Genomic DNA, 13,439 nt, shown 5'->3' on the forward strand with positions numbered 1-13,439 from the left:
AGGCCCCACTGAGCTATGTAGCTCTTTTTCAAAAGAGACCTGGCCATGAATGATCGCCAACTGAAGTGGCTTATCATCACGTGGAAACGTATAGCAGTACAAATACTCTACTCGCTTGATGTTGATTATAAATGAGGGGGAAATGCGGAAGAGAAAAATCCACACGACCACAGGGAGACACATGCAAACTCCAAATATACAGCAGGCGTGAGGATCGAGATCGAACCCACGACCTCCTGTATACCAGGCGAGGTAGTTAACATATCCTAGCCACCGTGATGATGACGAGAGAGAGAGAGACGTGCAAACTCGAAATATACAGCAGGCGTGAGGATCGGGATCGAACCCACGACCTCCTGTATACCAGGTGAAGGAGTCAACATCTCACCACCGTGGTGCCTATATATAAAAAAAAGCCTTGGGGGGCGGTGACGACAGAGGACAAGGGCAGCCCGCTGCAAACACGTTGTCTAAATCACGGCGGGCGAGCCCCCGAGCGTACGCACGGGGGCGCCGACCCAGGGGGTCGTGCGGGCGCTATTAGCAGGTGACGCGGAGGTGCGTGCCGAATTTCCCTTCGAGAATGGAGAGGCGAGCGCCGGGGAGGGGGGGGCGGAGGAAACGAGCGCGACGCGGAGCGCGAGCGGGGGAACGCGGCGGCATGCGCGCACGCATGCACGCGGGAGCGATCGCGCGCACACACACGCGCACGTAAGCATTTGCTTGTACACTTACACACCAGCACAAAGATCCCCCCCCCCCCCCCCCACCGTAGCTGGTGGGGCGAGTGTTGTTCGCGAGTGAGTTTGACGGCCGTCAAGGCGCACGAGGGGGTGGGTGGACAGGTACCACGCCCGGCCGCCTTTGTCTCCCCAGTGGCGATGTTTTACACATCGCGCCAGGTACTAATTAAGAGTCTAAGTCGACCTAGGGGAGGCCCAGTACCGGTTCAGATGATCGTCACTGGCGTTAGCCGTGAGCGGAAATGGAACTCGGGTGTCCGGGTTCATAACACGAACCACTGCACTACCACTCCCCACACACACACACACACAAATCGCACACACGCCTAAACATACGCACGCACGCGTGCTCAAGCAAGCGACCAGATTGCACTTGAAATTTCAATAATTAGCTGTCAAATTTTCTGTTCTATTTTCGGTGGCGAGGCATCGATTCTGCACGCAGAGACCAAGAGCAAGCAAAAAGCAAAAAAAAAACAGCCATCTAAATTCAACCCCCCCCCCGATCGCCGCGGCAGAAACCATCGAAAGCTTTTAGCGGAATCGCTGCTCGCCGCTCGCACGTCTGCGGCGGTGACATCTCTCAGCCGCGGCCAGCACGAGTGCTCGCCCGCCCGCCCGCCCGCCCGCCCGCACCCTGTGATTTCCGCGGACCTGTTGTGCGCCCCATGACAAGATTACTATCATCGGCTCTCTTCTCACGGCGCACGCTTCACTCAGCAGGAGAAAGAGCGGCCTGGGGAGAATCGGGGCTTCTAGCGGCGACGTCGCCGTCAGGAGGGCCGGCGCCTACCGCTCGACGGGCGGCTGTCCCCCGCGGAGCCGGAAAAGTGACATCGGGCAACCAGAAAGGAGCGAACCCTGCCCCCCACCAGGGGTGTCCGCGGCAGTGGTCCAGCGCAACCACGACCGCCACCAACGTCGCCATCGCCCCCCTCATATCCCCCCCCCTAGGTATTCCCTTCGTATGCTCGTTATCTTCCCCCCCCCCCTTCTTCCACCACCACCACCACCCCAATCTTCACTCTTCCCCCTATGCGGTGGGCCCCACTTGGTTGGGGCAAGCAGGCATTATTTCACAACCGAAAATTCCTGTGGATTTTTTTCGCCCCTCGCCTACTGGGCAGCGACGCATTGTACCGGGCCCGCAAATAAAAACATCAAAAAAACATCCGCCGCCGCCACGTCCTCCACTATCACGATCACTGCCACCACTGTCATTTCCACCATCGCCGCCACCAACATCGCTCGCTTCCATCACCAGTTTCATCACGGGCGGCTACAACCCGGATTGGAACCCAGGAAGGCAGCGGCTCAACGTCTCCGGAGCCTCTGATCAACCTCACACAGTCTCGCCCCTCTCTTAAGTTCGGTCTCATCTGTTCCGTCTCGTTTGTTCCGTCTCATTCGCTCCATTACCCTACGTGCAGTAATTCCATTTCATTAACATGCACTGTGCGTAAATCATATCCTGCTCTCGCACACACACACACACAAAAATCCCACGTCTGTGTCCCGACCGCAACGCTCGATTTTCATCGCCGATTCGTTACGCGCATAATTCCGATTTGCCCGTTGCACGTGGGCAGAGAGCTCTTGGGATTCCGAGGTGGGTTGCAGCCACCGGTGACGTAACTGGGTTCTCAAGCGCAGAAAAGAGTTCCATGTGTGTCAACGTGCCTCATCGTTCACCTCCTGGTTAACGTCGAGGAAACTGCTAAACACAAAAGACGCTACGGTCTGTTCTCCTACAATGCCGCGTGTTGTTTTCGTCACGCGAATTTGATATGACGCGATGAAGAATGCAGTAGGGAACATTCTTTTTATAACGCGGACGCGAATTGGATGTAACGCGCTCGAGTGACCGAAACTACGTCACAGCCCGAGTAGGAATAAGCGGCCGTACGGCTGCCTCGGTGTAGCATCATCGCACAAGGCGGGATTGCTGCTGGATGCTTCTAGATGCTACCCAAGCGCCTCGGTCTTCTCTTCGGCCTGCGTGCGCATCTCACGTGTTATCGCGGACTGTGCTTCACCCTACATTATATTTGATTTATTATGAAGCAATTTTTCCATAATTGCGCTGTTCTTCAGGAACGCAACAACTACGACCGTGTTACAGGAGGAAAGACTGTACTTCTTACGACTGCACAATAAAAAAAGGGAAAAAATGATCCATCACGTTAAATCTGCTTTGTCACTGAATTTGGTTAAATTCAGCTTGAAAAATTTGTGGGATTGCCGAACAATCTCAGAGAGCTTTCCGAGCGGATTAATCATCTCCTTGACAGTGCGCCGATCGCGCGTTTGCAATAAATCTTTTATGGAGGAATTAAAGCGACCGGTTATAAACATGAATACAGTACACCCTAATATATATAAACCTATAGTAATAGGTTTTTACCCTTTTAGCTGGGACAAAAACTGACACCTTTATACAAGGGATCAGGTTTGCAATAACCACAACACAAGCAGTCAAAAATGCAAACAAAAAGAGACAACTCTGATAATGATATGCACTGTCCTTGAATTTGATTGGTCCACACCCGAGACGGCTTTTCTTAGAGCCTAGTCTCCACTGGTGTTGGACCAGATGACGCCTTTTGGCGTACAACTGTTGTACAACAGTTGCACATATCATTATCAGAGTTGTCTCTTTTTGTTTTCATTTTTGACTGCTTGTGTTGTGGTTATTGCAAACATGATCCCTTGTATAAAGGTGTCAGTTTTTGTGCCAGCTAAAAGGGTAAAAACCTATTACTATATCTTGTTACTGGCAAAGGAGGTCTCATAATATATAAACCAACCGGGGGGGATTAAACGATGTTGAATTTAGGGCCCCCAATGTTCCGGAGAGGCGTTGTAAACGGCGGCCCCCTGAGATGCAACGCCATCAAGGAAGGTGACCCTCAATTCCATTTTCCTTTTCTCTCACCCTTCTGCTCCGCAAAGGAACCACAACAAAAAAACGCAACCCACTTTGTGGAATAACGACCTCAATTAAGCGAGCCCCGTTTCCCACGGCGACGCACAAACATCAAAGGTTTTGGAAGAGATGCGGTGTGGGGAGGGGTGATGATTGGTGGTAGAGGAGGAGGGGAAGGAGGAGGGGGGGCGGAGTGGATGGAGTATACTCAGCCGAGCGCCAGCAGCCGCATCTCACAGCACCCTCATCTCACAAAAGACCAAGATCCCCCATATAGCCTGCACAGACTGTTGGGGCAAGCGCTGTTAACGAGCACCTATGAAGGCCGACACCGGTCCAACGCCACGCCCGGCCGCCTTTGTCTCTCGAGTGGCGGTGTTTACACATTGCAACCAGGTACTCGCTTGAGGCTGAGTCGACCTAGGGGAGGCCCAGGACCGGTTAAGATAATCGTCACCGGTGTTGACCGTGAGCGGGAATCGAACCCGGGTCGCCGGGTTCGTAGCGCAGCTAACCGCTTACCCTACAGCTCCACCTCATCTCACACCTACGCGAGCAGAAACACCCGCGTCTCACACCCTCGTCGTGTGTCAATACTGTCACCTCACACCAACGCCATGACCACAGGCCAGAGAGCCACAACACACCGGTGGCCCCACATCTCACACCTCCGCTCCCCAGGTACGAATAATTTCCGCACAAACTCGTGCAGGGACTCAAACATGTATATATATATATTTTTTTGTTTAAGATTGAAAACGTGATGAGCGAGCGAGCGTTGCGTGCGCGCGAAATAATTTAATAACCGTGCAAATTACAGGAGCGGAGGGGGGGGTGGTGGTGTAGGGGCGGCGCTCTTGGCTGCCGTGACCCAAAAAGGCAACAATTATTATCATTTACGCTTTCACTAAAAGCGGTGGTTATCCGTCCTGACTGCACAATGGCAAATTACTTTAATTGCACGACAAAAGCCACGAACACCGGGGACGAATCGCTCGACTCGAGGTTCGTGCCGGGGTTGTTTTTTTTTTCTTTTTAAAGACTATCGTACGCTCGCGGCTTGCGGCAACGGAACGCAGCGATCACAAGCGGCGACCGCGTTTGCTCCGCTGGGGTGGGGTGGGGGGGGGGATGGGCAGGCGAGCGCGGCGGGGGAGAGAGGGCTGGGGGCGGTGATGGTGTGACGCAAATCACGCAAGGCACATCGGTCCGCACATCCCATCAGCGGGCCGCTTTGTTGCTGCTGCTGCTGCTGCCGCTGATAGAGAGACAATGGGTTGAGGCGGGAGGGGGTTCGCCTGGCAAAATGTGAAATATATTTTTTTTTAGCTTTTCTGGAATAAAATCCATACCCGCACGCACGGGTGCACACGCACAAGAGGGGCGGCGGCGGTGGCAGCGGAGGGTGCCCTGTCATCAACGCAGAAATCCATACCGATACCGGCGACACGGCCGCAATATCGCAATATTATTACCGCGTCGAGCCGTCGAACAGGGGCGACCGCAGTGCCGGGCGTCACATGACCGTCACGGGCAGATAGATGGGGGTCGCGACCTCACAGGCAATGAGGTAACAACCCAACCCCCGCCGCCCAGTTCTATACAAACCGCTGCCCCTATCCCTTTGCGTATCGCCCAGCGCACGCGGATGCGGAGGACGGAGGAGGCACACGGAGGCGACGCTGGTTCCATGAAGGATATATGGTGGCGCTTTGGGTGAGCGTGTTCCACACGATGGGCAGGATTTGCTGCATGGAGGGAGACATCTGCTTGGGGAAGCTCTTGACCAGCGCTGTGACGGCCTGCGTGTGGAAACAAGGGCACGCGGACAGATTATGTGTACACGCTGGGACAAACGGGTACACACGGAGGCAAGGATGGACACGTGCACATGGATGCACATGGACACGTGCAGCTATAAAGGCACAGGCACACATGGTCATGCACAGACGCATGGAGGTATGGATGGATAGACAGTCATACATGGACAAGCAGAGGACACACAGTCACACATGGACAAAGCAAGATACACATGGACAAACACAGACTCACATGGGCACATAAATTTAGCCACTGATGGCCAAAGACAAAGACCCGACCGACAGCTATTACAGACTCTGGGGCAAGTGCTGTTTGCGAGCATCTATTAAGGCCAGGACAGTACACAATGCACAACCGCCTTTGTCTCCTCCCCAGTGGCGTTTGAGGCCGAGTCTAACGAAAGGGAGGCCCAGGACCGGTTCATAAAATCGTCACTGGTTTTGGCCGTGAGCGGGAATCGAACTTGGGTCTCCGGGTTCGTGCCGCAGCGCGCTAACCGCTGTGCCACCACTGCCCAGTGATGGCCACACACACACACACGAGGTTATCATTAAGGACGGCTAAGGATGGAGAAATGCAAATAAGTTTACAAAGTTGCGCATCCTGTAGAGGAGTGTGCTGTATAAAGAAGGCAACCCACACGAATAGGATTTCAACAAATTGTTTGGCGATACTGCTGCGTTGGCAGTGGTGCACAAGTACAATTAACCATAACAGAGTTTTTTTTGGGGTTAGATCGCGTCAATATAAATGTGCCGTTAAACCCGCCACCACGAGACACAGCCAATTCTATATGCATGCATTAACAAACGCCCCCCCCCCCCCCCCCCCCCGCTGGCCTTCGGAACCTGATAGGCTCACAAGTGACGACATCACATCTATCCCTCTATTTAAGACCAAAACAGGAGGATTTCTCCACAACTCTGGCTGTCCGCCTGACGAGGCTGGTTGTAATTACTGGCGAAACGTCACTGCACTCAAATAATAAATGTTGTCGGTTTACTCTCCAACACACCGGTGTGCTGTACTAGTAAATAATTGGCACGTTTTGTTTACGTCACAAACCTTACTAATTGGCTGTGTCGGGTGGTGGTGGGTTTAACGACACATTGATATTTACGCGAACTAACCCAACAAACCTCGACAATGGATGATATTGGTCGCAAATGCCTCCTGCTACGTGTCATTCACCAAAATCTCAACACATTCGTCAATAACACCGTGGAGCCATAAAAGAAAAAATTCTATATTTAAGGGACGACGTTTCGGGCAACGGTACTTCTTCGTAGGATATATGATTTAAAGGTAACATGCGCTAGCTCTATTGGAACACTTTACACTCCACTCCTGAATGTTTTTTTTCGCTTGCATCATCTCCCGACGGATGACTGCAAAAAAACGAAGGTAATAATTCACGAACACTCATTCCGTCCACTTATTCCACCGACTCTCAACAGAAAGCTATTTTCGTAACGATGGGCGACTGCGAGTTCGCCACGTTGTTTTGGGTCCCGGGACACGCCTCGGAATCTCGCGAACGGCGTCTCGCCGTTGCACACGCTAGCGGAGGAGTTCGTGGGAGCCGGCAATCGATGTAGGCCCGACGCAGCACGCTGCGGGGAATACTCTGGAAGTTTTTTTTGACGCGGCCGTGTGGCTCGGGGTTCAGAACGCCGAGCCAGCACCGTCAGGAACCTCGGTTCAAACTGGGGCGGCCACCAGTGATTTGATTTTTTTTCTGCGCTTGCTGTACACAAGAACAAAGGCCCGCAGCAGAACGATGGGTGACAAAAACAGCACGCGGGCCCTCCGCCAGACCCATGTACCTGACGTGTCCTGATTGATGGGGGGGGGGGGAGGGGGGGAGCTACCAGTGATTTTAACCAGGTTCCCAAGCCTAGTGAGTCGATGGCCGGTCACTAATGTGCCAAAAAAAATAATTCCATTATTTTGGTTTTATCACTTAATTTGTCCCAAAATTTCCAAATCCGAGATATTTTTTTTTGTTCGGTTCGATCGACATGAAACATCTCGACATGAAACATCTCGACCGAGGCTCCCGCTGTGGCTAGGAGATGCTATCTCCCTCGCCTGGTATACAGGAGGTCGTAAGTTCGATCCCCACCCTGACGCCTGTATATTTGGAGTTTACATGTTGTCCCTTTGTCCCTGCGGTCGCGTGGATTTTTATGCGGGTTCTCCGTTTTTTGCCTCCACATTTAGAATCGACACGCGTTTAGAGTATTTTTTTGCTATAAATTCCCACATGATGACAAGCCACTTCGTTGAGCTATCATTTGTGAGAGCCGGGTCGCTTCTGAAAAAAGAGCTACATAAGCTCAGTGGGCCTTACCTGATAAAAATGTTAATCATTTATAGTTATTAAGGTTACTCGAAAGGCCACGGATCACTGCAGGGCACGTGTGAAAGATAAGACGTCACTTTGAAGGGAACTAAGAGGCAGTTCTGCGATATCTCCTTCAGCGGGCGCAGATTTCTCACGCAAGTATCTACGTACGTACGATGTTGAACTCCTTTCGCACTGCACGTAGCTGACCGTGCTAATCGGAGGTGTGGGGTGGGGGGAAGATGGGGGGAAAGGAAAAAACGCCTTTCCAGATTTCCAGCCAGACGAACAACTCCCGTTTCGTAGCGCGACGCCGACGGCAACCATCGCTGTGCCTTTCCGGAACGTGGCGACGCGCACTCCCACGTACATTTTTATTTCACAATAAACACACATATATATAAAACCTATTAAACATAGCCCTGCTGAAAGGGCAGCGACCGCGTCCCTCCGGCCACATCACAGCGGGTTGTGGCATTTGGGGCCACAAACGAGAGGGGGGAGGGGGCGGTAGGGGGGGGGGGCCGAGGGGGCCGAAGCGCTCGCGGCTACCTTGCGGCAGCGCCAATCCACCGCGAAATGTAAAGCTAAAATCTGGCGCGGCGAACGCTCGTGCCGGCCCCGCGGGGCTTCCGTGTTCCGCGCGGCACTCGAGGCCACGGCAACGTTTAGATGGCGCGCCCCTGTCCCGAGCGGGGAGTGAGGGCACGGCACACCCCCCCCCCCACCTCAATCCACCTCCCCCCACCACAGCACCCCCCCCCCGTCCCCCCACCTCCCCCCACCACAGCCTCCCCCCTGCCACAGCCCCCCCATCACCTCCCCCGAGCACAACATGCCCCCCCCCCCCACCTCCCCCCCATCACAACTCCCCCCGCACCACCGGGTGGCAGGACCTCAATACAAATACTAAAATTTTCCGAAATTAACGACCCCCCACCCCCCCTTTAGTCAATCCACCATGGCTGGCGGGATCGGGGGGGGGTCGGCGGTGTGAAGGCCTCCGCATTGCCATGCGAGTCGTGGGGGGTGGGGGTAGCTTGACCATGCTTCACCATCGCTGGCCGGTGCCCATGGGTAACTATGGCCAGCGGAGACGACGGGACCTCATGAGTACAGCACAACACATTTTGCTGTGCCGCCCTCTGCTACCCGCCATGCGTCTCCGCAGCAGCCTCTAGCGCCTGTTGTACGCACGGTGGGTTGCCCATCCAAGCACTATCAAGGCTCGCGCATGCTGAGCGTCCGAGGTCTGTAAAAATAATACAAACAATCATCTCTATATCAATAAAAGGCGCCGTGATCACGTAAAAAAAATAAAACTGCACTCACAAGAATAGATTAAATCTAAGCGTCGTAAAAAGCTGATGAAAACGATGTCAATGACTACTCCCGAAATTCCAATAAAATTAATAATTACAGAGTAATCTTAAGGTACGAGGAAAGCCTGTACAAATAGTCCCAAGGTGTGATTTAAAAAGTTAAATAGACTCAGAATCCCTCATGGACCGAGGAAGGGGATTCCAAAATCGCGGCCTGAAGAGATTCGGTGCATCCTCTGGGATATGGTCATTGCTGATGACTTCGGTTTTTTTAAATGTGGTAAATAGTTCAATACATGTGCACAGTATGGTCGACATGTTCATGTACTAAGCCACATTTTCTGAATATTAAAAATATTACCTTCAAAATTGCACCCTGTACGTATTATCACAATTTTTTGTTTTACTGTGCCGTGAACGGATAAACGCAGCGTGCGATATGACGCACGCGCAGGTCGCATGTAGCCCTGATAGGAATTGATTTTGATCGACGTGTCGTCAGACACCTAGGCTGGCGCAAACACACACACACACACGTACAACATACGCGAGCACAGGGCCGCGTATATGACCAGCCTGGCGCAATTTAGGAGGCATCATCGGCCAAGCTCACACGGCACAGCGCCAGCCAGTCAAGCCAGTCCGCCGGCGGGCCGGCCAGCCAGCCAATCGGCCGGCCAGCAAGCCAGCCAGTAACGTCACCCACCCAGCAGGTCAGCTGGCCAGCAAGCCAGTCAGTCAATTATCCAGCCAGCTGGTCAGCCGGCCAGCAAGGCAGCCAGTCATTCAGCCAGTCATTCAGCCAGCCTGTCAGCCAGCCAGTCATCCAGCCAGCGAGTCAATCAGACGACAACCCCACCAGGCAATAAGCACGGTAGCCCGCTAGCGCTGCCCGCCAAATCCAATCCAGCCGCCATTTGCACGGCGTTATCTCCGTCGCCTCCCGTGAGAGGCGAGCCCCTCCGTGCCGCCAAACAATTACGGTTTCAATTTCATGACCATTTAACGCAAATTTAGCGCCGTCTTTTTTTTCTCCCCCCACACTCTCTCTCTCTCTTCTCCGCCGCCCCCGTACCGTGCGCTGGCAGGAATTCACGACACAAGAGTGGCCCCCGCTGTCACCACCACCCCCCAGGGGGGACGCGAGTGGCAATCGCGAAAAGCACAGAAGTGGAAAACCGGAGCAGCTCGCGCCGCCAAGCCCAACGGCCCCCAGCAGCGGAATAGCGCGGCGTTTTCCCATGGAGCATTGAGGCAGCATTCACCAAAAGAATACAGTAGACTCTCGATTGTCCGCGTGCAGTTTATCAGATTTGCGGATTAGCCGCGCACCTGAGATTTTGGATTTTCCCTTAAGCCCAAATGAATAATCTAAAAACAGTTACACATTGTTATTCTTGGAAATGTTTATTACAAGTCACGTGCTTAAACCGAACAAATATGCTGCTCCGGTTAATCCGAAATCCACGTGAGCGCCGCTACAGTAATGGACCAAGTTTGATTGACGTTGATTGGCGTGGCCCTGCTGCTTAGTGGGCCGAGTGTTTTTTTTGGCAGAGAGATCCGCAAAAAAATGGAAATTTTTGGATTGTCCGCGATTTTGAATAATGGGCGGCCGTCCTCTCCGTCATTAGCGTGGATAATCGAGAGTCGACTGTATAGTCGACTCTCGATTATCGGCGATGATTCCCGGTTTTTCCTCCCAATTTCGCGTGATGGAGAAGCTGCCGTGGAACAATTGAGAGTTGACCGTATTTGTGACACGGAGTTGAGACTCGCTTCGACTGTGACCACGAGTCCCAGACCACGGAGCGTATCGCATCAACCCACCCGCTAAGATCTGCTGCGGGAGGCGCTACATTTCCCCAATTAGCATCTCAGGAAGCCACCGGGCGGATCACTAAATGAGACGTCCCATTACAAGCTTCTCCCGTCGTATGAAAGAAGACGCTAGATACACTGAACTTCAATTGAAAAGCAATGTGACCATCTGCCTAAAGAAGAGAGGGTATTAACCCTGCTGTGACACCCAGTTCAAAAACACGGGCACTTTCTAGTTAATCAAATCACGACGTTTCGGAGGCAACACAAGCTTCCATCATCAGGTGGCAATAGTTACATGCAACAGTAAAAAAAAAATTTTCACCACAGTCATTTTGCTGTGACTGTTGCCACCTGATGGACGGAAGCTTCTTGTGTTGCCTCCGAAACGTCGTGATTTGATAAACTTCATTTTTATTTTTTACCCACGTGACTTTACCGAAAGAACCAGAGAACACGGGCACCGACAAATAACAAAAAATGAAACAAAGCCTGAAAAGTGCGCAAAGAAGCGCAGATAGGTGGCTGCTTGAACGACACTGGAGAGACACGGGCAGAGGAAGACGTGGAACAGAGAACGCAAGCAGGTGAGGCACACAAATGGGCTTGGGCAGGACGCGTCAAGGCTCTAAAGAACGACGGCCGGGCGGTCGAGACTAACCACGGAGAGGCAGCCAAAGGAGAGGACATGCCCAAGGGCGTCCGCCGTGGAGATGGAACCATGGAATCGGTTGGCGGGTGACGATGCCTGATGGACTGCGGTATCGCAAGACTGCGCAAGAAACGGCGTAGGCTTAGGGAGGTCTTCGCCCAGCAGTGGAGAGATCGTGGCTGACCAATTCACATTTGTACGACTAAATACGTTGAAGTGCATGGACGGCAGCCGACGAATATGGACCACGAGTTACGTCGTGGGGTAGAAGCAATTCAATTCGGAACACACTCACCCGTGAGCAGTGCACTACCCTGTGCTGGAAGGCAGCTCTACAACAAGTTAACGTCACAGAACTACTACCTGAAGACAGTTGACAAAAAGAACCCCAACGCATTAACGCTATCCGCCTTGCGCGAGGCCAGTGTAACTATCATCAACACATTAGTCAACGACACTGCCTCCTCTAAGGACAGCGTTACCGATTGACGTTTTGAGTTTGTGTTGCGCCAACTCAGCGGCAGCAGTGGCGGCATCACCAAAATAATGCGTTTGCAACTTAACTTAAAAGAGTTTCTCAAATTGCTCCACCCGAGGGGGTAGAGCGCGAAACCTTTAACATTCCCCGCCGAGGGCGTTCGTCGCACGTCAAAAAAAACATGTTTTTTAATCGCCCCCTCCCCTCACCCCCCCCCGCAAAGGTGACGAGGTCAACAATACCTTGAGGACCTCCATCTTGAGGCCGCTGTCTGACGAGGGCCCGTCGGGGATTTGCATGGCCTGGATGAACGCCTCCAGGAACTGCTGCAGCACGGGGAAGAGCAGCGTCTTGCTGGCGCCCTGTACGCACGTGCCAGCACGCAGGTCAGGGGTCACCGCCGGGACTCGAAGGTTAGGTTCCTTGTACGTACATTGAACTTCTTTCACGCCCAACGTAGCCAGCCGTGCTAATCGGAGGTGCGGCGGAAGGACGACAAACTAAACACACAAAAAAGCAGTTCTAAAGAAATTAGTTTTCGATTTGGATTTATAAGTGCGAAGCCCCGGTCACTTCATAATGTCGGAAGGGGGAGCGTTCCAGACGGCTGCAGAAGCGCATCTGAAAGCGCGTGATGTGGTGACCACCGTCACTCACCACACACACTACACTCACCACTCACACTACACTCACACTACACTCACCACTCACACTACACTCACCACTCACCACTCGCACTACACTCACCACTCGCACTACACTCACCACTCGCACTACACTCACCACTCGCACTACACTCACCACTCGCACTACACTCACCACTCGCACTACACTCACCATTCACACTACACTCACCACTCACACTACACTCACCACTCACTCTCACCACTCGCACTACACTCACCATTCACACTACACTCACCACTCACACTACACTCACCACACACACTACACTTACCACTCATACTACATTCACCATTCACACTACACTCACCACTCACAATACACTCACCACTCACACTCACCACTCACACCACACTCACACTGCACTCACCACTCACACTACACTGACCACTCACCACTCACACTACACTCACCACTCACACTACACTCACCACTCACACTACACTCACCACTCACACTACACTCACACTACACTCACCACTCACTACACTCACACTACACTCACCACTCACACTACACTACACTCACCACTCACACTACACTCACACTGCACTCACCACTCACACTACACTCACCACACACACTACACTTACCACTCATACTACACTCACCATTCACACTACACTCACCACTCACACTACACTC

The 13,439-nt window shown here is 52.8% G+C and overlaps 1 protein-coding gene across 3 annotated transcripts in view; it reads right to left on the bottom strand.

Annotated features, from left to right (window-relative positions):
* Positions 1 to 13,439, bottom strand: part of IPO9 (importin 9) — an 87,370-nt gene that overhangs the window by 61,748 nt on the left and 12,183 nt on the right. For all 3 annotated transcript variants that reach the window (XM_076074512.1, XM_076074511.1, XM_076074513.1), the window contains exons 7-8: positions 12,353 to 12,472; positions 5,368 to 5,471 (exon numbers count right to left, since the gene is read on the bottom strand). In XM_076074512.1, coding sequence (XP_075930627.1) covers positions 5,368 to 5,471; positions 12,353 to 12,472 — 224 coding nt within the window. The remainder of the gene's footprint in view (positions 1 to 5,367; positions 5,472 to 12,352; positions 12,473 to 13,439) is intronic.

Source organism: Petromyzon marinus, chromosome 48, assembly GCF_048934315.1.
Source record: "Petromyzon marinus isolate PM22_M1 ecotype Great Lakes invasive population chromosome 48, UKy_Petmar_22M1.pri1.0, whole genome shotgun sequence".
NCBI lineage: Eukaryota > Metazoa > Chordata > Hyperoartia > Petromyzontiformes > Petromyzontidae > Petromyzon > Petromyzon marinus.